Source organism: Triplophysa dalaica, chromosome 14 (genome assembly GCF_015846415.1).
Source record: "Triplophysa dalaica isolate WHDGS20190420 chromosome 14, ASM1584641v1, whole genome shotgun sequence".
Lineage (NCBI taxonomy): Eukaryota > Metazoa > Chordata > Actinopteri > Cypriniformes > Nemacheilidae > Triplophysa > Triplophysa dalaica.
In genome coordinates this window covers 22,701,904-22,727,168 of record NC_079555.1, presented here as the reverse complement: position 1 = coordinate 22,727,168, position 25,265 = coordinate 22,701,904, and the positions used below count along the sequence as shown (strand labels likewise).

The following is a 25,265-nucleotide window of genomic DNA, read 5'->3' as shown; positions in this document are numbered from 1 at the left end:
AGCTCCCGAGATGGTGAATCAGTATATTGTGTAAACGGGTTCGGGCACTGGTAAAGACCCTGGCTCCCTTCTCATTGGGACACCGTCAGGGCTGGGGAGTAACGAAACTATGTCACTTAATTACGAATTTAAAATACAAAATTTGAGTTACTGTATTTCATTACTGTTACTTTTAAATGGGTGGTAATTGAATTACAGTTACATCCCAAAAGTATTTTAGAGTCATTTTTAAGGTAATTGCGACTTTTTGTAACATTGACTCTGACCTTTTTTATGTCTTTTCTTAGAATATTGAGACATACTTACAATTATGGACTATAATGTCCAATGAGGGGAAACTGTAAAACTGCTGTTGTTTAAAATTATATGTAGAGGATCTCTTTGTTTTGTTTAATTTATTAGTATTCCAAAGTATTCTAAAGTATTCAGAATAAGTGTAATCTAACGAAATAGGATTACTTTTAAAAGCATGTATTTTGTAATCTGTAATTAAATATGTTTGATAAGTAACATTCCCAGCCCATTCCCACACTGTTCGCTTATTTTCCTGTGATGTGACTGCTTAAGTGCGTTGTGATACTTCACAGCTGGTATAAATCAATAATCGGAAAAACCAAAATCTCTCTGACTTTATATTTGAAATACTAGTTACAAGTACATATGAGAAACCTCATTATTCTGTTACATTTCAGTGCACAATTTGGTGGATTAGTAAATGTAACTGTTGAGTAGATTGTGTTGCCTGCCTGTTTAGCAATGTTTGTTTATACATAACATAAGAGTTTGTCTTTTGAAAAGTTATTTCACATTTCATGAAGTTCATTCAGTTGAGGCTCCTGCGATTTCGGTTGAACATCTTCAAAACTTGTCACGTGATTTCCAGTAAGGGAACATAGGTGCATCAATGCGGTTTTTGCAGTGTATTGTGGGAATTTTTAGGGAATGAACCTTTCAGTGCACTGGAATGTTTTGCGAACGCGATAGGCCTTTAAAATGGGACTACCTGGTCGGTTCCCTGACTACTAAACAAGCGAGCGGATTGAGACACAGCTTGTGTTTTTGTTAGTTCGGCATTTCCGCTATATTTATTTTTCCGTGGAGCACCATCATACCAAAAATCCGACCCACGACCGCGGCAGCTTCTCTGTACACACCTATTCATTCATAATTTGTCCTGCAAGTGTTGCTCAATTTGCAACCCTTTCACTAGATTTAATGACTTTGTTTAGTACTGTAGAGGCACATATAGAAATACTTAATATCATTTTGGATAACTCAACTCAACTCAACTCAACTTTATTTATATAGCGCTTTTTACAATTTTCATTGTTACAAAGCAGCTGTACATGAGACACATTTAATACAAGTATGAATTCTAAAGCAGCCCCCCCGGCCAGGCAGATAGTGCAAAACAATATGCAAACGGTGGTGAGGAACCCAAAACTCCCATCGAGAAAAAAAACCTCAGGGGAACCCAGGCCCAACCAGGGGATTCCAGTTCCCCTCTGGCAAAAGCTGCTGCCTCTGCACAAGCTCAACAGTGCTTGCACAACAAGGCTTAGTAAAAATATAAAAATTAAGGATTAAAGATTATCATTAACAATCTAATAGCATTTGAAATGTTGTAGGAAAAACAAAGTTGTCGCGTCCTTTATCCAGCTCTATCCTCTTAGCACTTGTCAGGTCACCGCTTCCCATTCTCAGCTCTGCCATCAGGTCTGGGCATGAACTGCATCCTGCGGTAACCTTGGAACAAAGAGACAAGACTGGCTGAGAGTAGAGTACTGTTCTGCACTCTTTGATGCAACAAGTACATCATTTGTTGTTGGATGTGTTCCTGGTTCCGGTTGATCTAAATAATGCAGCCTAAATCCTCTGAGGATTAATATTATGGAGGTGTAGTGTATGCAAGATTAAAAAGATGAGTCTTTAGTCTAGATTTAAACTGACAGAGTGTGTCTGCCTCCCGGACCGTGCAGGGAAGAATATTCCAAAGTTTAGGCGCTAGATAAGAAAACGATCTACCACCTGCACTTGATTTTGAAATTCTAGGTATTACCAACTGACAGGACCCCTTAGAGCGTAATGTACGTGGAGGTCTGTAATACAATAGAAGTTCATTCAAATACTGCGGCGCTAGACCATGTAGGGCTTTATAGGTAATAAGCAAGATCTTAAAGTTAATGCGATGCTTTATAGGTAACCAGTGCAAGGTTGACAGAACCGGGGTTATATGCTCATACTTTTTTGTACGTGTAAGAACTCGAGCTGCCGCGTTTTGAACCAGTTGCAGTTTTTGTAATAGGCCCGCAGGGCAACCACCTAGAAGTGCATTACAGTAATCTAGTCTTGATGTCATGAATGCATGAATTAATTTCTCTGCATCTGAAAGTGACAGCATATGACGTAATTTAGATATATTCTTAAAATGGAAAAATGCAATTTTACAGGTGTTTGCGACATGGCTTTCAAATGAGAGAGTACTGTCGAATACAACGCCAAGATTCTTAGCTGATGACGAGGATTTTATGGAGCATCCGTCAATCGTTAAGCAGTATTCTTGGTTGTTACGCATAGCAGTTTTCGGTCCAGTAAGTAACACTTCTGTTTTGTCCGAGTTTAGTAGTAAAAAATTGTTACTCATCCACATTTTTAAGTCAACTATGCAATCCTTTATTCGATGAGACTGCTGGGTTTCATGAGGCATCGAGGAGATATAAAGTTGAGTATCATCAGCATAACAGTGAAAGCTAATTCCGTGTCGCTTTATTATATCTCCTAGAGGTAGCATGTATAATGCGAAGAGCAGGGGTCCCAAGACTGAGCCCTGTGGTACACCGTACTGGACTTGTGATTTGCGGGACACCTCATTGTTTATTGCTACAAATTGAAAACGGTCGGATAAATAAGACTTAAACCATTTCAATGCTATTCCGTTAATGCCAACGTAATTTTCGAGTCTATGTAGAAGTATGCTGTGGTCAATGGTGTCAAATGCAGCACTGAGGTCTAGCAGCACCAATAACGAAATACAGCCACGGTCAGACGCTAAAAGCAGATCATTTGTAACTCTGATCAAAGCAGTCTCTGTACTGTGACATGCTCGAAATCCAGACTGGAATTCATCATTAATGTCATTCCTTTGGAGGAAGGAGCATAATTGAGTTGAAACTACTTTTTCCAGAACTTTAGATATAAAAGGTAAATTCGATATAGGCCTGTAATTCCCTAGTTCTTTAGGGTCGAGTTTGGTTTTTTTTAAAAGAGGCCTTATAACAGCCACCTTAAATGCTTTAGGCACATGTCCTAATGTCAGAGATGAGTTAATAATACTGAGAAGAGGATCTATAATTTCTGGGAGCATTTCTTTCAGTAGTTTTGTAGGTATAGGGTCTAGCATGCATGTTGATGATTTAGATGATCTAATGATTTTAGACAGTTCATCGTGATCTACTGTAGAAAATAATTGCAATTTCTCCTTAGGGGTGCTGTAGTTAGTTTGTTCAGCGGATTTCACTACAGGTTGCATTGTTATAATTTTTTCTCTTATATCTTGGATTTTACTCGTGAAGTAGTTCATAAATTCATCACTGTTATGCTGATAATCAGAATCTGACGTCGATGACAACTTATTTTTTGTTAATTTAGCCACGGTGTTAAATAAGAACCTAGGGTTGTGATGGTTTTCCTCTATTAGTGTTGAAAAGTAGGCAGATCTAGACGTTTTTATTGCATTCCTGTAATTTCGAGTACTAACCATCCATGGTATACGAAATACCTCTAAATTCGTTTTCTTAAAGTTGCGCTCCATTTTACGGGATGCTTTTTTTAGAGTCTGAGTGTGTTCATTATACCACGGTGTTGGGCTGCTATTTTTAATTTTCTTTAAACGCAGAGGAGCAACTATGTCTAATATTTCCGAGAAAGTAGAGTTAAAATTTTCAATAGTAGTGTCAAAATCGTCAACGTTATTACTCATGCTAGATATTTTAGACAATTCAGGCAGATTATCGAGAAACGCATCTTTGGTAGTTGAAGTGATCGTTCTACCATATTTGTAACAAGGAGTTTGATTTGCAGCCGTAGGCCATTGAAGCAAACATAATATCAGATAATGATCCGAAATATCTTCACTCTGCTGAACGATTTTAACATCGTCCACATTTATACCATAAGAAAGTATTAAATCTAAAGTATGATTACGAAGGTGAGTGGGTCCTGACACATGTTGACTAACGCCCATGGAGTTAAGAGTGTCTTTGAAAGCCAGTCCCAAGGCATCTGTATCATTGTCTACATGGATATTAAAGTCACCGACGACAAGGACTCTATCTGCGGCCAGTACTAGTTCTGATAAGAACCCACCAAAATCTTTAATAAAATCTGTGTGGTGCCCTGGAGGCCTATATACAATAGCTAGAATAAATTTTAAAAATGTTTTGTCCTTAGTATTAGGTGTCGATACGTGAAGTACCATGACTTCAAAAGAATTGTATTTAAAATTAGACTTCTGAGAGGTAATAAAACAATTCTTGTAAAGTGCAGCGACACCTCCCCCTCTACCTTTTAGACGAGGCTCGTGTTTATAGTAATAATCATGGGGAACGGATTCATTTAGATGATAAACCTTAGCTTTCATTCAGTGGGAAAATGTTGCAAGTACTTCTGACGGCTAATGCTTAGCCAATCTCTGGGGAAGCAGCACATTCAGTTCGTTGTATTTGTGAGTTATTAAAAATGTAACTGCTTATGTAAACTAGGCAGGTAATATCAAAATATTGAATTGGATCGAATCGTATGGTATCGCAAAAATTTTGAGGTAGCATGAAATATTGCATCATATTTAGATGAACAGTACAATTTACACAACTAATGAATAGTATACATAAACATCTTTGCAATATAGATAGACTATTCTTTATTTGTCTTCTTAACATGTTTCTTTAAGATCCACACACTGCCGTTGCTACCTAAGCAGCCTCCTTTAGGCTGAAACTGCACTTGTAACTTTGGTGTTCAGGCCGGTACAAGCCCCGCTTTACAGCATACGTCTTGTTTTACTCGTAGCCTGGGAGAAGTTAGCCAACAGCAGAGCTAGCAGGTAGACGAAACAAACCAAAACATCACCATGGCAGAGCCAGCCAAAAAAACAAGGAGTTATTTGTTGGAGGAAGCAAAGAAAAGAAAGAGAGAGAGGGATCAGACATGAGCCTGAACATGAATCAATATCTGACGGACTTACACTCATTGACGTTACCTGCAAGATGCCACTGGTTGCAAAACAGATGGAGACCTAACGTAAGCCGTCCTGCTACTGGATTTGAAAGTCTTATATGTAAATGTTTTTCTTAGTGTTCTGTACTTTTCAGCATATTAGTAATTTGGCTGTGCTCATGTTGCTTATTGGCGCAATGGTTCATAAATTATAACCGTAAGATAGACTAGAGATAATGTTATTGTAGTAGAGTAGGCGGGGCGAGACCGTGGTTCGAGTCCGGTGAGTAATTGTGAATAAGCGCCAGCTGTGCGCACACCGGGCTCGAATCACGTAGGAGATGGGAGCATATAAGAGAACGAGCGACCGGACCGTGGAAGAGAGAGGACCGGGCCCGAACTTATGTTATGTTTGTATTTATATTTATGTTCATGTTTTGTTCGCCGGCGGTCGTCCTTGAGGGGCCGCCGGCTGTTATATTAATTTATTAAATGTTTAAAATGTCTTCCGGTTCCCGCCTCCTTCCTTCCATTTTATTGAGATGTGTTACAGTGGTGCCGAAACCCGGGAGGAAGGAGAGACATGCTGTCGGAGAGTCCTCGCCGCCGAGTGGCCTCGCGGTGCCGGAGAGTTCGGGCAGCGCGGACGAAGGGCGTCCGCCAGTGGCTGCCCGAAGCGGTGGCTCTGGGGAAACGGAAGTGCACAGTGCGGCCACCGTCAAAGCTTCGGTGGAACGGCGACCTTTGCTGCCGCGCCCCTGGGTCGAGGTGGGGTGGCTATCGTCCAAGCGGGAGCGGGGGGTTGCCGCCGTCTGCCAGAGGCCGGAGCCTGCGTCCGTCCCCCGAGGGGGAGGAGCAGGAGGCGGAAGTGCCGAGTGCGGCCACCGCCTGCCAGAGGCCGGAGCCTGCGTCCGTCCGCCCAAGGGGGAGGAGCAGGGGACGGGGAGCCCGCCCCGACTCCCAGATAAAGGAGGAGCCACCGCCGGCCGCCAGGGGGCGGACGGTCGAGCCGTCCACCGAAGCCCCAGGGCCACCGCAAGGCACCGCGAAGGAGATTACTCCGGCTGGTTGAGGAACGAGCGGCAGCATGTCCGGGAACTGGACTTTATTTTTAATTTTTTTCTCTCTCCCCTCTCTCTCTTTCCGGTCGCTCCGAGGGCTCCCGTCTCCGTTGTCTCGACTCGTCGCTGCATACCCCCCACCCCACCCCCCCCGAAGGAGGGGGAGGGAGCTTGCACAGTCGCGAGGGTACCCCCCGGCCTGTGAGGAGTGATGGGGGTATGTAGTAGAGTAGGCGGGGCAAGACCGTGGTTCTAGTCCGGTGAGTAATTGTGAATAAGCGCCAGCTGTGCGCACACCGGGCTCGAATCACGTAGGAGATGGGAGCATATAAGAGAACGAGCGACCGGACCGTGGAAGAGAGAGGACCGGGCCCGAACTTATGTTATGTTTGTGTTTATATTTATGTTCATGTTTTTTTCGCCGGCGGTCGTCCGTGAGGGGCCACCGGCTGTTATATTACTTTATTAAATGTTTAAAATGTCTTCCGGTTCCCGCCTCCTTCCTTCCATTTTATTGAGATGTGTTACAGTTATGTTGCAGGTGTTCTGTCAATTTATGCATGATCTTGTCACAAATGTGGTGTTATGCTTGTAAACGATGACTACCAAACCACAATAAATGTTTTATGGTCAAAAGTTGCTGATTCCTTAGTTGATGCACGTAGACTTATGTTATTGGTATCTTTATTGTTACTCTGCAAGGCACTATTCCCATAGCGAGTTATTGATTGCACCTAGTGTGTTTCCGAAAACATAAGAACAGAAAATGATTTGCGTTGGTAACTAAACACATTCACATCCATGCGTTGTGTTTTGGGTGACTGCAAATGTGCTATCTAGCTAACTTTAGCAATTAGCTGCTATTTAGCTAATACGCTATGTGCTAACGGCTAACAACCAGCTGCTACCTCAGAATCTAGTTTGTGCTAGTATAGCCCATTAGTATACACCGCGGTAGCCAAAAGAGTGCTTTGTACATGCACAGCTAATGAAATGACATGATGTTACAACGGTTTCTGCTTAGTCAACAAATTCACATATATTTGCGCTGCCCACGTGGAAGCTTATACAGCGACAGTATTTACGACATTGATAACAGACAATTGCGCATATCAACCACATGGGGGAACAATAAACCAAATGGTTCATTGTCACTTTAATATAGATATACACCTGTAAGTAAATATGGTTGTCATTCCTGTAAAATTGACAGTGACCATGTTTACTTGAACAACAATAATCCGATATTAACAAGATCAAGACAATACTTGTCATGATTCTGCTATCATGTCATGTTTATTCTTGTCTTGCAGCGGAGTCATGGCATAGCCTTAGGGTTTTGTGTGAGAAAGTCATGGCTTTGTTTATTGATTTGATTTGCCATGTGCTCTCTTGTGTCTCGTCGGTGTTTCCCGCCATCTCGCTTCCTTGTTACCTTCCCATTAGTGTTTCATTACCCTCACCTGCTCCCTGTTAATTATCCTTTGTCTGTCTCCCCTTTAAATGATCCTCATGTCTTTCGTCCTGTGCTCGTGGATTGTGTGTCTCTTGTACCTAATCTTGTTCCTTGGAGTGATCTATGCACCTTAAGCTGTGTCTTGTAGCCGTACGTCGAAATCTATGTTCTGTAGTTTCCTGTTACCCCTGTTCCGGTTCTTCGTCGTTTTCTGTGTCTTAGTAATTGTAGCGTAGTGTTTGTTCTAGTGTTTATTTTCTAGTTTAGTTAGTCTGTGTCATTTATTTTATAGTTATCTGTCTTGTTTTCCCCCTCGTGGGTTTTGTTTTTTCCTTTTGTAGTGTTTTTGTATAATAATTATCTGTTCAAAACCCCTTCACCACCGTGCCTGCCTGCATTGGGTTCTTCCACCCCGCATATCGTAACAATACTCTGATTAAGAATGGAGCATGTAAACAGAGCTTTTTGATTAGCTAAATCTGTCTAAACTCATAATTGTAGTAAACACAATTCGAATTAAGACGGGTGGAGTACTCATTATTGCATTATCGAAATGTGGTATAGACATGTACACACCTTAATCGCACTATTACTGGCACCTAGGAACTTTCGCGGCACTTTTTGAAAGGTCGCACGCATGCACGGCAGTTGTTAGCGGTTTTGTTTTACAGCAAACAACATGGCTTCAAGCAAGAAAGCACATTTTTTGTCCGAACGGGAAACAAGAAATATGCCAACAATTCTAGAAAATAAATGAAACACCAAAAACTGTATGTGGTACCATGGCGAAGACAAACCGAGGCGTTCCCAGGCCAGCCGGGAGACATAGTCCCTCCAGCGTGTCCTAGGTCTTCCCCGGGGTCTTCTCCCGGTGGGACATGCCCGGAACACCTTCCCGGGAAGGCGTCCAGGGGGCATCCGGAAAAGATGCCCGAGCCACCTCAGCTGGCCCCTCTCGATGTGGAGGAGCAGCGGATCTACTCTGAGCTCCTCCCGAGTGACCGAGCTTCTCACCCTATCTCTAAGGGATCGCCCGGCCACCCTGCGGAGAAAGCTCATTTTGACCGCCTGTATCCGGGATCTTGTCCTTTCGGTCATGACCCATAGCTCATGACCATAGGTGAGAGTAGGAACGTAGATTGACCGGTAAATCGAGAGCTTCGCCTTGCGGCTCAGCTCCTTCTTCACCACGACAGCTTTCTCCGCAGGGTGGCCGGGAGTCCAAAGTGTTATCGAGATTAACCTGTATGATTATACAGGTAGGTATGGGTATAGTTAAGGTTTTAACAGTATTACTACTTTTATCGATACCACCCGGTACTTAAATGGTACTCTTATGGGTACTTTTTGTTGTGTTTTTTTTATGAAAGACAAAACTAAAGCTGGAGTTGTTTTCCCTATTTAAAACATTCTTTACTGACCTAACATATCTTAATGCAGGTAAAAGATGACTGATACCCGCCTATTATTCATAGAAAATTAAAATAAAATGCATGTGGGCCTAAGTTTGTCTGTGGTTTTTGTTGTTGTTGTTTATTAATAATAAAGAAATGGTATTCCAATTATGTGTTGTGGCTGGAGATCTTCTCTTTCGTGATGATGTGTGTAGTGTAGCACAGCGGTTCTCAATCCTGGTCCTCGCGACCCCCTGCTCTGCATATTTTGAATGCTTCTCCTACCGCTTCGGAGGTTTGTTTAATACGCCCATAAGAGCCCTGCGAAGTAAACATCACTAGATATTCTGCCATAAATCCCGTTCGAAATGTGGATAATGTTGCGCAAATCTCAAAATTACGGTTACATTACCCTTCAATCTTCCATAGTAAGTTTTGTTCTTCGTGTTCTTAAATTAACGTCGGCCGATTTCATGTGTGCAGGGAGTAGAGAGCAATGAACACAGTTCAGGGAACACGTCAATCGGAACGCGGTTCATTCATTAAGCTCTCTTCTAATGAGCTAGAGATTTAAATCAGGTGTGTTAAACAAGAGAGATACACAAAATATGCAGAGCGGTGGGTCGCGAGGACCAGGATTGGGAACCGCTGGTGTAGCACATGCATCAGCAACAGGCCCTGTCAGGTTCATCCATTTTAAATGCAGTACTGTGAAAGCATTTTTAATGTTTAAGAAAAAATACTCTAAAGATATTTATATGTAGGCTATTTTTTAATGTGATGTGTGTTAATTAAATCAATACATACTAATTTAAAGAAACCTTATGCAATGTTTATGTCTGTATTATTTATGAATACTGCTAGGCTAGCATACGTACCTGAGGGCGTGGATGATGAACTAGTAGCTAGGCAGTCGAAAACGTTGCATTTCTCTGTCTGCACATAAAGCACTTGTGAAAGATGTTTTGCCAGATTGCGTGTGTTTCCGCACTTACTAGCAAAAATCTTGTTGCATTTGTTGAAACGAGCATTGTCTGCATCCACACAGTATTATTTCTCTTCTACTCTCATCAGTTCATGCCATACGCTCACCTGTTGATATTGTGTAAATTAACTACTTATTGAAATTTCACCATCTCGCATCATAGTATTTCTGTTACACTGACCTTATACATCTTGAATACAATGCTTGATTGTCTTTACCTGCGTAAAGGGGAGTAAATTGATTGCAGCTCTTTGCCAGGATGCGGGACGCATGTACAGGTCTCCTGACAGTACATAAAGATTTGTTTCAGAGAGGTTCAGGTAAACACGAGGAAGACAAAGAAGTGGAAGTATCTGTTCCTAGTGAGGCTGCTCCTGCATATCGAGATATAATTCCGTCCTGCGATGGAGACCCGGTTTCCTTTACACACATATTGTGAGATATGACATCTGCTGCATTCAAGTCATGGAGTTGTTGACAGAGAGATACTATGAAACAGATAGCTTTTTTGATATCTCATCTTCAGGTGTGATGGAGCATGCCTTCACTCAGCAGTCTTAAACCATGGAGTAATGTCAATTACAATTGTTTTCAAACTAAATTTTTTTCTTGTGGTGCTAACGTGAAAATACTGCCTAACCTAATTTGTGAAAATCGTAATACCTGTCAAGGCGGAGGTGAAACCCCTTGTGGCCAGCAAGCCACTGTGGCAGATGCCCGTCGGAATATCATTTTGAGAGGACTTGCTGATACCCAAGCAGATTTTGACCATCAGGGTGCTGTCGGTGCAAATGTTTGTGTGTCTATTCTACACAATATGGATATTGAACCTTTAACTCAAGATATCATGAATCAGAGTATACTCGACGTGACTCGTGCTAGCAAGTTATATCTGCACGCTATGTATCCCACAATGTGCATTGAGAAGGCAACATCTTGTTATGGAAAAAATGGCTCCTTGCCTGCCAGAAACCCAACTGATGGATACTGGACTTGCCTGGGAAGAATCAAAGAGGATCTTACGTGACACTGACGGGTTGTGTGATGCTGTATGGTTCCTAGATGGAGTAAGTCAAATATGCACACAACATCCTGACCCAGCCGAGGCCAGCGTTTCTCATACAATGCATTTACTTGGGCGGTCTGCCCAGATATATTTATGGATCCCCAAGTATATTTGGCGCCACATTTTTTGTCATTCTGTGCTAATGATAGTATCTGTGATCGATTAACTAGTGGATAAACAGCGCTTTCGTGTCTTCTCTCCTTCCTGACTTCTTTGGTGTGAGTGAAGTGTGGCCATGTGCGTGTCCTTATCTTCCTTGTTCGCATGAACTCTCTCTTCCGATGAGCTCCATGTGTGTGTGCAAGCCCTCTGCTTCTCGTATTTAACTGCCACTTGCATTGAAAATCAAAGAAGCGTTCATAATACACTAACACATTCTGGAGAAAGGGCAAACCCTTTTTTTTCCAGAATTTTAGCAGCAGTTAAAGTGACTGCTGGTGGCATCCAGTTGTAAAATACAGCCAAGTTCAGACTTGACTTCTTCAGAAGCACGCACCTAGCGAACTGGAACAAACCTAGGACAAATGGTTGATTACCCATATCACATGGCTGAGGCGGCGCCTCATCGCACCCGTAATAGAGTTGTATCAACTATTCTGTTGACTATTGTGGCATTTGCTGTTAGAGGTACGATCTCCACCACTAAGCTTAATCGAGTAGTCGATTGGTCACTCCCTTTAGGCCGTAATCCCTAATGTATCTGATGCTTAAAATGCGCTGACATGGGCTGACAGCAGAGTCAGATACCTGCAGCTGTCATCCATTTGCATGTGGTATTGGCACAAGCTGCTGGTTCAGGTCTGACCTCTCTTGATGCAATTGCTCGTGCGGTACAGGAGAATCCTAATTTTCCACGGGTATACATACTGTATGTCGTATGTATGAGGAGGAATGGACAGTTACCGGGCAAGTCATCACTATAGTAGGTGATAATCCTTATCATTCTTATTAATTATGGACATACAAGGGCTCTTGACAGGGGTGAGATCCACTAGATTTAAACAGCTTGCTTCTTTTTTTGTGGTAAATTTCTCATTGCCATGGGTGAAACGACTCTTGGGAATATCGTTGAAGATCCTGCCGGCAAAGACACTATTGAGCAATTGATTGAATTGGTGAAGCTAGTCATAATCTACCCTGTCAATCAGAATGTTCATGCTAATATGGAAGGACATCCTGGCCCGGCACCAGATCTGGCAGGCAATACTGATAATGAGGACTAAGGGTAATATGTTACAGTTATGAAGGATTCCTGAAGTACTATATATCTTGATTACCTCATTTTAGGACTGCCTTCTAACTCACTTTTATAACCTCACCTCATTATATATCTGAGGATCTTAGTTAGATGTTGCACTGGCTGCATGTTTTTAGTTTAGGAAAATAGTTAGTCCACGACTAGTAGTCACAATACTGACGCAGTATTTCCATGATTTAGGAGAATCATTTGGAGAAAATTCTTCAAATGTCAAATTCCTATAATCACAATTGTGTTATTGTGTTGTAGCACCTCCCCCTCCTAAGAGAGCCTCAACAACTGCACTCTCAAAGCATTCCAAGTCCGTGACATCTGAACCAGAAGAATTTGGTAAGCATTACTATAACTTAGACAAACAAATCCATTTGAATGCAGTTTGATGTGTACAGCACTTTTCACAATGTAACTTTTTACAAAGCATCTTTACAGAATTGTTTGCATGTTGTAACAATGTATAAAACATAAAGAATATTATTTTTACATTTTGCATTTCAATATTTAAAGAGCGTATCTAGAGAATAACAACTAAATAGAATACATAGGGTTTGAAAATATATGTTGTTACAGGTTCTAAAAGGCATTTAATCCACTTAAGGTCAGAGTAAAGTGACATTAAAATATGTGTTGTGAACAGAAAAAGTGTGTTATTAACCACCCAGTCAAATTTAAATGGAGAAAAAAGCATAGAAGAAAATAAAATAAGATCTAAGCATGACTCTCTGCTCTCAAACACTGGGGGTGTGTCCGCTGTTGGCGCTGACCCATACCCGAAATGTGACCTCTGCTTTTAACCCATCCAGTGAGTAGTGAACACACGCACAGCATGTGGTGAACACACGTACACCCGGAGCAGTGGGCAGCTATCACTGCAGCGCCCGGGGAGCAAGTAGGGGTAAAGTGGCTTGCTCATGGGCACCTCAATCGTGACCCGCGGGCCCTGAGGATTGAACCAACAACCGTCTGATCACAAGTCCAACTCTCTGAACATTAGACCACGATTGCCCACTCGATGTGAATCATGTGACATATGTGAATACATTTTATGGGAGGGTGTGAATTCAAGCATGCGATGAACATATTCATCAATGGATAATACACGAGCAGATGTCCTGCATTCTATTTAATGAAGAAAACACAATTCACCGCTTTCAGGAACTTCTAAGGTCTTTTATCTTCTAAGAAAAAAATGACAGTTTCTTTTGAACAACATTATTTAAAAAAGACCATTATCATAAACAGGATTGATGATCATTGTAGGATGGCTGCCGATAATGAATCCTACGGGTTGCCATTCTTCTTCAAAATCTCAAACTGCTCCCGTTTACTGATAAAAGAAAGTTTCAAGTTGTTGACAAAATTGTTATTGGAAATAATGGCAGCATGTCATGCTTGACCATTTCTCCTTTATAGCATCCTTACATACCTTATGTCAATGACACGCCCTTGTAGAAATTTCCTCCTCAGCCTCCAGCATGGTGAGATTTTCCAAAGCAGCAGGGGAACAGATGATGGACCATCAAAGAAAGATTTAAGTCAAGATGGGTAAACACCCCCAACAAGTATCATTTCAGTATCAAAATTATTTTTTGTACAACAAAACTGAGTGTCCTTTCTACATTAACCAAAACATTTTTTTAAACATTTAAAGCACAGCTAACACAGAACCCACCTCTTGAAAAGGACATCCATAATAAACTTGATTATGTCATTGTGAGGGTGTCCTTTCAGAACTGAAGTGAGGTGAAAGTAGGTCATCAATCTGGTTCTGATTGTCAATGTATACAGGCACAAGCATGGTCTTGGCAGAAGGATTGCAAAATATGTCAAGCCATTTCTTTTGGCCACTGATGATGGACTGTGCAAAGAAAAGTGAGATTGTCATTAAAACTTTTAAGCATTAAAACATTGTCACATATGTCTCTGTAAGTAATTGATGTATTTATTACACAAGCTATTGGTTTAAAGTGCAGTAAATATGTAAAATGCATTCTTGAACACATTTGTATTATTTCCAAGTATTATTAGAGATGAGAACAATAACATCACAACAAAATATGCCTAATTAGCCAGCCAACAATTGCTATTAGGAAAACCAGATGCACGATTAATTGAGCACCAACAATCACAAACATGATAAAACCCACATACATTTTAATCAGGAGCATTAAGCTATTTTAACTAAAATGTATATTATATATACATTAGATAATATGATCCTTTATTTTATTCCATGGGAAAAAAGTTTTTAATTTGAGTTTGTATTGATCTTTGGTTTTCTTAATACAGAGTGCACCGTTCCCTTCATCATTAGGAATTGTTTTACTTTTCCCTCTGTAACTTTTTATTTTATCGCACTCATATCACCATCACCTGCTATGATGTGGCAACAAGGAAAACAGCAGGAGCAGTGAGTGAGAACAAGCGCAGAACAGTTTATGCGAAAAAACGTTTTGTGCGAGTTAAAACTTTCTTCTTTGCTTTTTTGAGATCACAACGCAGCCGACAAGCAAGCACACGGCACGCAAACTCTATTTTTTTGTTGCTGTTACAAACCCGACCCAAACCCGAGGCTCATCATTAAACATTAACACGACTAGAAACCCGCGGGTCAGGAAGCAGTCCTCTACTCCAGGTCTGCAGACTCCCCCTTCCCTCTGACCCGGTATTAGCCCGAACCCAGAGCGCGTCGTGGTTACAGCAAGCAGCCGGCAATGTTCATAGATAGCATTTTTAGAGAGACATGAAAATAAAATGTTTTCAGTTTTAAAGATAGTCCTGATAAATAAACTATTTGCAAGCAGCAGAAAAGCGAACAAACAGTAAAGTAGTGTTGTACACTCTGCTCTGCGCATAAAAGCATCATGTCATTCAGAAACACAATATATTGACCCGTGTTCAGTTTACTATCATGTGTCATCGACGTTCGTGATGACATTACATTTACATTTAGACATTTAGCAGACGCTTTTATCCAAAGCGACTTACAAAGAGTTTAGGAGCAATAAGCGATAGTTCATACAGGAGCCATAATACATTAGGTGCCAATACAGAGTTACTGGTTTCAACAAAAGCTAGACCACTACCTGTTGAGAGAAAGGGTTAGTGTATTTTTTTTTTGACGTTAGGAATGCAAACTCACCAGGTATAGAATCAAGCTGAGACACAAACCAACGCTGCGAGGGATGTCAGAACAATCAAACTGGGATACACACATATCAAATACTACAGTGTTTCCTCTACATTCCGGGTTACTTAGCAACGGCAAACACCATGAGAGTTCAAGCTCAAGTTTTATACAAGTATACGCAAAATATAAACGCCCTCTAAAAACCCTTGGTGGATCTTTACTGCGTGTCATTGTGGAATAACTCCTTGAAATATTCCTGATTACATGTTGAGCTAACTGCTGCAACAGCTCAGGATTCCGCTGCAGTTATGTCAACCGCAGCACCGATGTTAGCCGATGCCAACTGACAGTCCTCCTGCTGCCATCTTGGTCACGTTGTTCTTTTAATCTTTGTATTTTGTGCTCCACTGTTGCCGCTATCCCGTCTAGCAATAGCAGTGATGTAAATGAAAATGAATGACATGATTTCAGCAGCAGCTGATTGGACAGATGTGACCCAAATGTAACATCTATCCAATCACCGCCTTTTTTTATGTTATATTTCTTATCGGTCAATGAGGGTCTAGTTTTTATTTGCAGTGAAGTAAATTAAAAAAGAAAGAATCCAATCAGAGGTTTTGTAAACAGGTTGTGGCCCATAGGCTGTAGCCAAGGCAAGCCTGTTGTAACAATCCATGTACAAGGAAGACAGACACGATCTAACAATGGGGTTAAGTGAACTGGTTTTCTTGACACACTAGGTATTAACAGACATCCACGGGAAATATATAATATCCAGGAGTACATAGAACAGTTAGGAACTAAGGAACAACATAAACTAGGAAAGTCAGGGGAAGTACAATAAGACATAATACATCTAGACCTGACAAAGTCTGATGGTGCAAGTGATGGTTATATGCCATGTGGGTGATTGGGTGCAGGTGTGACTGCTGAGGTACAGGTGTGCATGATCAGTGTAGATGAGTGAGTGCACAGAGTCCTGGGAAGTGTAGTGTAACTAAAAGTCTGGGGAAAAAGTGAGAGGATATCCAGGGGGAGACGCTGGTGCCGGGGGCGTGGTCAAGGCCAGTCTTTTGGGTGTTATAGTACCCCCCTCCCCACGGTCCGCTCCAGCAGACCTTTCCAGACGACGACGACCTCAGGAACGAGGAGCTGGACGTTTGGGGTTCTGGTCGTGAAATTCTTTAAGAAGTGCTGGTTCAAGGATATAGTCCCGATGAACCCATGATTGTCCCTCAGGACCGCACCCCTCCCTATCCAGGAAAGTGTCAAGAGAGGCACTGAGAAGTCCACCAGCTTCCCAAATGTTCTTCGCCCAGTCCAGGGCCTTACCAGTCAACAGGGAGATGATATACGCCACCTTCAAGGAGTCAGTGGAAAAGAGCCGAGGTTGCATCTCAAAAAAACAGACGGCATTGTAGAATGAACCCGCTGCATTCCTCCTCGGAGCCAGAGTATCGGAAGGGGGCGGCCATGGGACTGGGTGGATGTTGAAGTCGTTGTTGAAGAAGTTGACATTACATTTACACTTACATTTAGGAATTTGGCAGATGCTTTTATCCAAAGCGACTTACATTTCATTATCCTATACATTTATACATAGGTATGTGCAATCCCCAAACCCACAACCTTGCGTTGTTAATGCAATGCTCTTACCACTGAGCTACAGGAAAGCTGTACCAGACGCTGGTGCCGGGGGGGTGGTCAAGGCCGGTCTTGCGGGTGTTATACCTGTGTTAATCTGCGCTGTATATTGTGTTGTAAGGCTACAGAAAGTGTCTAGGAACCCCTTGAAAAACAGATGTTTCAATAAATAAAGACCATGCTTTCAATAAAGTCAATAAATGTAAACTTGATGCTGTATAATATGTGACCCTGGTTCACAAAACCAGTCATAAGTAACAGGGAATGTTTGTAGAAATAGCCAACAATACATTGTATGGGCCAAAAATCATTAGGATATAAAGTAAGATCATGTTCAATGAATATATCTAGAAATTTCCTACCATAAATATATCAAATATATAAGTGGATGCATCAAAATCGTGCATACAAACTTTGCTTGCTACTACTCGCTTTTTAGGAATCACCCACCAAAGTTTAGTCTCTATGTAAAGTTTTCAGGATAATCTACTCTCCACAACGGTTACGGATTACAGCGTTAAACCAATAGAGCTTTAAAAAAATCTGTTTCTTTTTCAAAGGCGAGTCTTAACACCCTAAAATGTTCGTATCTCGGCCAAATATTGTCCTATCCAAACCATAATTCAGTGGTAAGCTTATTTATTAAGCTTTCAGAGAATGTATAAATCTCAATTTTGAAAAAAATGACCATAGGTAAGGACTGGTTTTGTGGTCCAGGGTCACAAATATTTATTGTTAATTCTTATAACAAACTAAATTACTTTGAAAATTGTTTAGAGATCTGTTAATTAAAATGTTCTTATTAGAGATTCTTATGTTTTCTATTTTTTATCTTATTAGTCTTTTTTACTCTGCTGTTTGCAGATAAAGTGAATGAGATGATCCAGTCACAGAAGTCTGTACATGAAAACACCTCGGTGGACAACATTCCCACAATCAAGCCCCACCCCTCCAGTCATTTTTTGGACACACACGTGAGTTGCACCTACCTGTATTTATATGTATCATCTTGAAACCAATACATGTAATAACCTTAGTGACAATTTTCAGTTTAATGATTATACATAAATACATATAGAAAACATTTCTGTGCACATTCAGCTCTGATTTTTATATCTAATTGCAGTTGATGTATGAAAGGCAGGGAGCGGCAGGAGTTCCACCAACTGTTCCTGGAAGATACCATAGGAGATACCTCAGGGGGCCAAAAGACACAATGAGAAGACAAAAATCTTTTGGTAAACATCTCTTTGTTGACAGATCATTTTTAATTCCTTAATATTTAAAGATATTAAAGTGTTCGTTAAAACTGGTGATTCTAGGATTTCAATAGGCTCAGCCTATTGATATGGCTGATACATCTGTGCATCTATGCAATCAGGGGGTTATTCCTGTTATTTCTTGGTCCCAAAAAGAACGGCACAAGAAGGCAGGGCAGTGAATGGTGTTTCGTCAAGCACACTTTGCTCAGCCCATAGAATTACTTGGAGCTCCTAACTGTGTGGAAGGCTGAGACATGTTTTGCCTGGCCTGCAGGTGCATCATGTGTTGGTACACAGCGACAATACCACAGCTGTAGCGCATATCATCCGGCAAGGGGAGACATGCTCCCCCATGGGGAGTTCGTCTTAGTGTTAAGAGATATTTGGTGTGTGTGCAGATGTTCAAGTGTTCTAACTTGTTAAAAATGAGCTCACTGTTAAGAGATACCAGCCTCCTTGACTCTATGCGACAAACCAATCCTTATTAAAAATGATTTGTGGTGTACGTGCAGTTAAGATAAGATGTTTGTTGTTCATGCAGGTGTTCAAGAGCTATTACTGATGAGGCCCAATATTATTTCATAAGAATACATGAAACCTATAACTAATTAAATGCATCATTTTATATAAGAAAACTCAATACTATAGTGCAAAAACCACCATACTAATAGATAAAGAGGAATCCTTTTCTACTGTTAGGGTCTATTTATCAGCTATCCCTGCATGTCATGTTGAGTTCGATTCACAGGTTCATGAAGCGTGCTTGCTGTTTCCTTCCTGTGCCTGAGTGGGACCTCTCCATGGTTCTAGAGACTTTGGGAAACATTTGCCCTCAAGCTTCTGTTTTTCAAGAGGGCATAGCTTCCTGCTTTGACTTGTTTGCCAAGCAAGTCATCTTTTTGCGTGCACTCTCTTTTCATTCTTTGTGCACTAAATTCATCTCAGCGTAGATAGGGTCTAACCTAGCCTTTATGCCTAAGTGCTTCCCAGCAGTCACATGTTAGGTGCTTGAGCTGTCTGCTTTTCACCCATCTCCTTTCTTTCTTTGCGGAGGATGAGAGGTTGAATGCTCTGTGTCCCATGCATGCCCTGCAGGATTACAGAAAGAGCAATCAGACTTCATTTCCAGGGCTCAACCGCAAACTGGGAATCCCAATTCTAAACAAAACCCCTCACATTGGCTTACGGAAGCAATATCCCTGACATTTGAAAGCCCAAACAGCCTCAGAGCACACTCTGTGCTATGGCTGCCTCTTGGGCTCTGTTCAGGGGAGTGTCACTACAGGACATTTTTGCCGCTGCTAGTTCTAGCTTTTCCATTATTCATTTGTCAGATACCACCAGGTGTATTTTACCATGACCCGGTAGTCATTCTGTTTTGGGGTTGACCTCATCATAGCCTTATTCTCTACCCTGCTTTGAGCCAGTTTATACATGTCTCTAATCATGTCATTTATTTTCTCACTTTCTTGCTGGTCCGAGTGCTGCAGGTTTTTGGAAATATAAGCCATTCTCATAAAGGATTTGGACGTTGATGTGCTCTTTCATATATCAGTGACGATTTATTTAGACATTGTTCAATGTGATTTCTAGATTTCATATTCTAGTATTTGCTGTTTCTAGGTTTCACATCTAAAAGAGAGTCATACACACGTTTTCTGCGCGTACATTCGTTATATGAATCACTCTTGCATTCTTTGAAAAAAATTTGAGGGTTCCTATGCAACATTTTATGAATGAGGCCCCTGGATTATACGAAGATAAAGAACGAGATAGTTCACCCAAAAAGGAAAATTCTGTCATCATTTACTCACCCTCATGGAATTTCATACATGTAAACATTACTTTGTTCTTATTTTTGGGTGAACATAAGAAGCGATGCAACATTTAAAAAACAGTTAGAATAACCTGAATCTGTTGCTGTCTGTTATAAATCCTTCGTCCCAGGATGTAAGAAGATGCCCTAATAATACCCTTTGAATAAGATTAGATTAGATTCAACTTTATTGTCATTGTGCAGAGTAACAGAATCTAACCAGAAGTGCAGGAATATTTTGAAGTGTTAATCTTTTATATACAGATAAGTGCAAAAGCATAGTACAGATATAATTTACAGTATATACAGTGGTAATTTACAGATAGGGAGAGCAATGTAAGGTTATAGGTACATTATGAACAGCAATAGTATGGGTGTAGCCACGACATCGTGGCATCCTAATCATCCCCATATAATGATTGGCTTCTTTACTCCATGTCCTCTCCAGCAATAAGCTGGTGAGCTTTCTGGCACAACATGGCTGCCAGTGCATCATCCAGATTGATGCTGCACATTGGTGGTTGTTAAGGTGATTCCCACTTCCAAGTGCTTTAAGTAACCAAAAAAGTGCAACCAAAAATGTAATGAATTATTATTGTTATGAATAGATCATGCCTATACCGTGTCTTTTTTTATCTCTTTCTGAATGGATGATTTTTGCTCTGCACAACGTCCATTCTAGGGAGTAATGTTGTCACTTGATTATTTCAGTCAAAAATTCAACAAATTTTGGAAATCTATATTATGTTTGCTTCTGACACACTAAAGCAAAATATTGAGATAAAAACTGAGCTTTCAAACTAAGCATTTTGCATCATTTTGTTTTCCAAGGATTCACACACGACGAGAAGAAGTTCCTGATACATACCCTGCCCAAGTTCACAAGAAGTCTCTCTATGCCTGACACTCCTGAATATATTCCCCCACCTCCAGGCATATGTCCTCCATCTCCACCTTACAACCTCAGCGCTCCTGTTGCACGAGGATATGAGCCTAACCAGTCCATTTACACACAGGCCTTAACAGAAAGAGGGCATACCATAAACAAAGGCCTGGTAATATATCACCAGCAGAACTCTGAACAGTATGACTCCCAAAGTCCTTCAGGTACCCTACAAAACATGTGTGCCCCTACCAGGGCTCATCTCCCAGAGAACCCCTATTTGGACGTAGGTATCAAACCTTTGTATGTCCCAGCAAAACCAGCCCGGAGGAAGGGAACACTAGTTAAGCAACTTAATGTTGAAGATAACCCCGGGAAAACCTGCTCAATCCTAATACCAACGATAATTGTCAAAGAGCCGTCGACTAGCAGTAGTGGCAAGAGCAGCCAAGGGAGTAGCATCGAAATTGACACTATCACTCCTGACAAACATCGCCCTGAGGAAAGTCTACTTGTAAGCAACCCTTTTGCAGCTGCTATTGCAGGGGCAGTGCATGACCGAGAGAAGCGGCTGGAAGTGCGCAGAAACTCCCCAGCCTTTCTATCTATGGATCTTGAAGATGAGGACTCTTTTATTCCTACACCGCATTTGCGGCACTCTGTGTCCAAAGATGAAGGGATGTTTGATAACAACATGACAGATTTTAACATCTCCGAACCAACTACTGACCCCCTCAATACACTCACAGAGGACTATCCTACTATGTGTAGTCCAGTTAATGGAGGTATGCAACATTTTATTACAGAAAAGACACTGGATACACGTTCACCCTTAGCTCTGGGTCTGGCAGCCAGTGATCAAGATATGAAAGAAAAAGCTCCTGCACCTAGAGGGGATCCTCCAAAAGCAGACCTAGACCAACCACTCTTCATAGACACTAAGCTACAGTCCAACTTAATTGCCACTGGTGGGCAACCAAAGGACTGTGGCGGTTTGTTAAAAAACATTGTGGAGAGCAGTCATGAAACAGAGAAAGCAAGGGAAAGGAATCAGCTGGAGGAGGTGAAGAACATCCATAACATGTCGCAACAGAAGTCAGAAGGGCTCCTCATGGTTCACACAGTGCACAAAGCCAAACCACATGTAAACAGTCTGTCTCATCAATTAAAACAAGAGTCTGTAGTTATGGACAGTATACCCAACGAACAGGTTCATACTGATGTAAAACATACTGTCCCTAACTCCCAGCCATCTCCGAAGACCTGTACAAGCAAAGATTTCACTTCTGACACTTTCATTAAGGAGTCTGTGAAGTTTTCCTTCAGGATTCCTCCGCCTCCTCTGCCCTCAGTGGATATATATACAGAGTTTATTTTGGCAGAACCCCTACCACCACCTCTGGAGTTTGCTAACAGCATTGATATTGCAGAGGATCACGTAGCAGAGACTTTAAAGCAGACAAACAACAGTACCGCAGTTGGGCCGTTACTGACTGATCATTCCCATGCATCCATAAATGCTGATACTGAGTCCAAATGTCTTTCAGTGCTCCTAAACTGCATGAGTCCTTACGACTACCCTCCACCTCCCCCAGAGATTGTTGAGCTAGTCACAGATTCGGGCATTGATGAAGTTGACAGTCGAAACAGAGGAGATCCTCACTTTGAGGTCAGAAGCACAATTTCTACTGTGTCCAGTATTTCTACTCTTTTATCAGAAGGAATGGAGGCTCTGGACATGTCCACAGTCTATGCGAATGGGCAAACTCTTTTGATGGACCGGCCGGCAGTTCCAGCAAAGCCAAAAATCAAGCCCAAAATTAACAAGAGCAATGCACTTTACAGGGACCATTTGATAAAGGAGAGTGTGGAGACCTTTGGACTGCCACCTCCAGCTCCTCCACCACCACTGGGTTGTGGAACACTCTCACAGCCTCGCAAAACATCTGCTCAGGAAGGCTCAAACCATGAGAGCCCCTTCCTATCTCACCCCGATCCCAAAGCCAGTGTGATCAGTGAGCTCAGTTCCAAACTACAGCAGATGAAGAAAGACAAGCGTCCAAAACAGGGAGGGTCTCTTGACCCACCTGTGGGATCCAGAATCATCTGCTCAAGGTAAGCAGCAGCACTATAGGCTTAACTCACAAAACCTCAAACGGTCTTCTTTTTATGGCTTGATAATCATGCCTTCTGTGCAAAACTGTAAATAGGAAATAACCGTGATATTGTCATGGTTCTGCCACTTCTATTGAGGCTTTTCCAGCCTTGGGGTAGAACCATGATAGTATCACGTATTTAATATGATATAGACATGGCTGTGTTTATATATTGGCATGCCATGTGCTTTCTCGTGTCTCGTCTATGGCCCTGCCCATCTCGTTTCCTCGTTAGCTTCCCTTCACTGTTTCAATACCCACACCTGCCTATTGTTAATTATCCTTTGTTTGTCTACCTATTTTATGCCCTTTTATTCTCTGTCCTGTGCTTGTTTGTTTTGTTCTCAGTCCAGTTCGTATGCCTGCTGTTTACTTTGTCCAAGAGGTTGTTTCTACGCTGTGTCCCAGCGCTGTGTCCCAGAGAGTGAACTTTGTTGAAGACGTTGCGTCTTGTTCCCTGTCCGTGAGTTACGTAAATTCTAGTCTAGTGTCAGTTAGTCGACATTCCTGTTTACGTGTCGTTTTATCCCTTGTTATTATTGTTTAACCCCCCACGTGGGTTTAATTTTGTGTTCTCTATTAAATAAATACATTTTGTTAAAACCTGGATTTGGGTTCTATCATTGCCCGTACCGTGACAGATATGCCTCACAAGGATGGTTGTTTTTTACACAATTCTATCCAGTGACTCAGATTTAATGATGTCCTGATGCAATGAAAAAACAACATCATTTAGAAGATGTAAGCTATAAATTGCCCCTGCCTTGAACATTTTTCCAATAAAATAAGTTAAAATAAGTCTTTTCTTTCCAAATATGTAATAATGAATTGTGGGTGTACCATATATTTATGTATGTTTAGATACACATCAACTTCACATATGTCCTACTCTCTGATTACAGGGAGGGTGCAGTCGAGACTATGACATCAACAGCAGCCAAGAACCTGTCTCCTCAGGATTTATCTCGTCCTGAATCCTGTATGCCAGGCACTGCCACTTCCCCAACATTAACCGTTGTGTTCAGCATGCCAACGCCCCCCATTGTGAATGCAGAGCAATGCTGCAGCCCGGTTAGCAGTCCATCTGCATCTTCCCTTACATTGTTTCAGACAGCGTCCGACAAGCCCTTTCTCAGCAAACGCGTCCTGTGCTGGAGCAAGCATGATGTAGGTGAATGGCTCGAAAGCCTTAATCTGGAAGAACACAGGAAAGCCTTCTTAGACCATGAGATTGAGGGCACTCACCTTCCTAACCTCCAAAAGGAAGACCTCATAGATTTGGGCATGACTTGTCTAGGTCACAGGGTGAATATTGAGAGAGCTCTAAAACTTCTAATGGACGGATGAAGTAAACATGCCGCTTCTTCCCTCTAAGGAGTGTTCAAACAACGGTACGACAAGAGGCATGGATCTCTCCTCGGGCAAGCGTTCACATTCATCATATTGCGTCAGCTCCGGAGCTTGTGGCAGGATTCAACAGAAAGAAAATTAAATGAGCCACATACAGGACACATGTCTACCATATGATTGATCACTGAAGCTCGGCTGAAATGACAGAATCACTTTGTAAATACTTCAGCCAGTCTCATGTCTACCATTTTTTTCCAAGGCTGTCTTCTCTGTGTAGATCCAGGTGTTGGGATATGATCACAAAATATTCACATAAGCATCATACCAAAGTGGAAAGTGAAAGTGTTGGATTCTAAAAAGTGAATCAGTAAGTGCTGCTGCTTCTGCTGCTGATGTTTTTTATGGGCTTGATTGAGGAATCATCAGAAACGGCCTAATTTCCTTGCGATATCAGCAGAGTATAGTTGAAATGTTCTGGTTTTTAAAAGCTAGACAGCTAATATACTGTATATATATGGGCTGGAAACTGGAAACTTAAATTGAATCATTAACAACGACTATCTAGAACACAGAAAAAATCATATTTGTGCAAG

The 25,265-nt window shown here is 41.5% G+C and overlaps 1 protein-coding gene across 1 annotated transcript in view; it reads left to right on the top strand.

The window, feature by feature from the left end:
- Positions 1–24,669, top strand: part of LOC130435279 (SH3 and multiple ankyrin repeat domains protein 2-like) — a 113,040-nt gene extending 88,371 nt beyond the window's left edge. The window contains exons 7-12 of the mRNA XM_056765768.1: positions 12,684–12,764; positions 18,070–18,179; positions 18,332–18,443; positions 21,115–23,281; positions 23,671–23,785; positions 24,184–24,669. Of these exons, the coding sequence (XP_056621746.1) occupies positions 12,684–12,764; positions 18,070–18,179; positions 18,332–18,443; positions 21,115–23,281; positions 23,671–23,785; positions 24,184–24,669 (3,071 nt within the window). The remainder of the gene's footprint in view (positions 1–12,683; positions 12,765–18,069; positions 18,180–18,331; positions 18,444–21,114; positions 23,282–23,670; positions 23,786–24,183) is intronic.
- Positions 24,670–25,265: the final 596 nt, after the last annotated feature.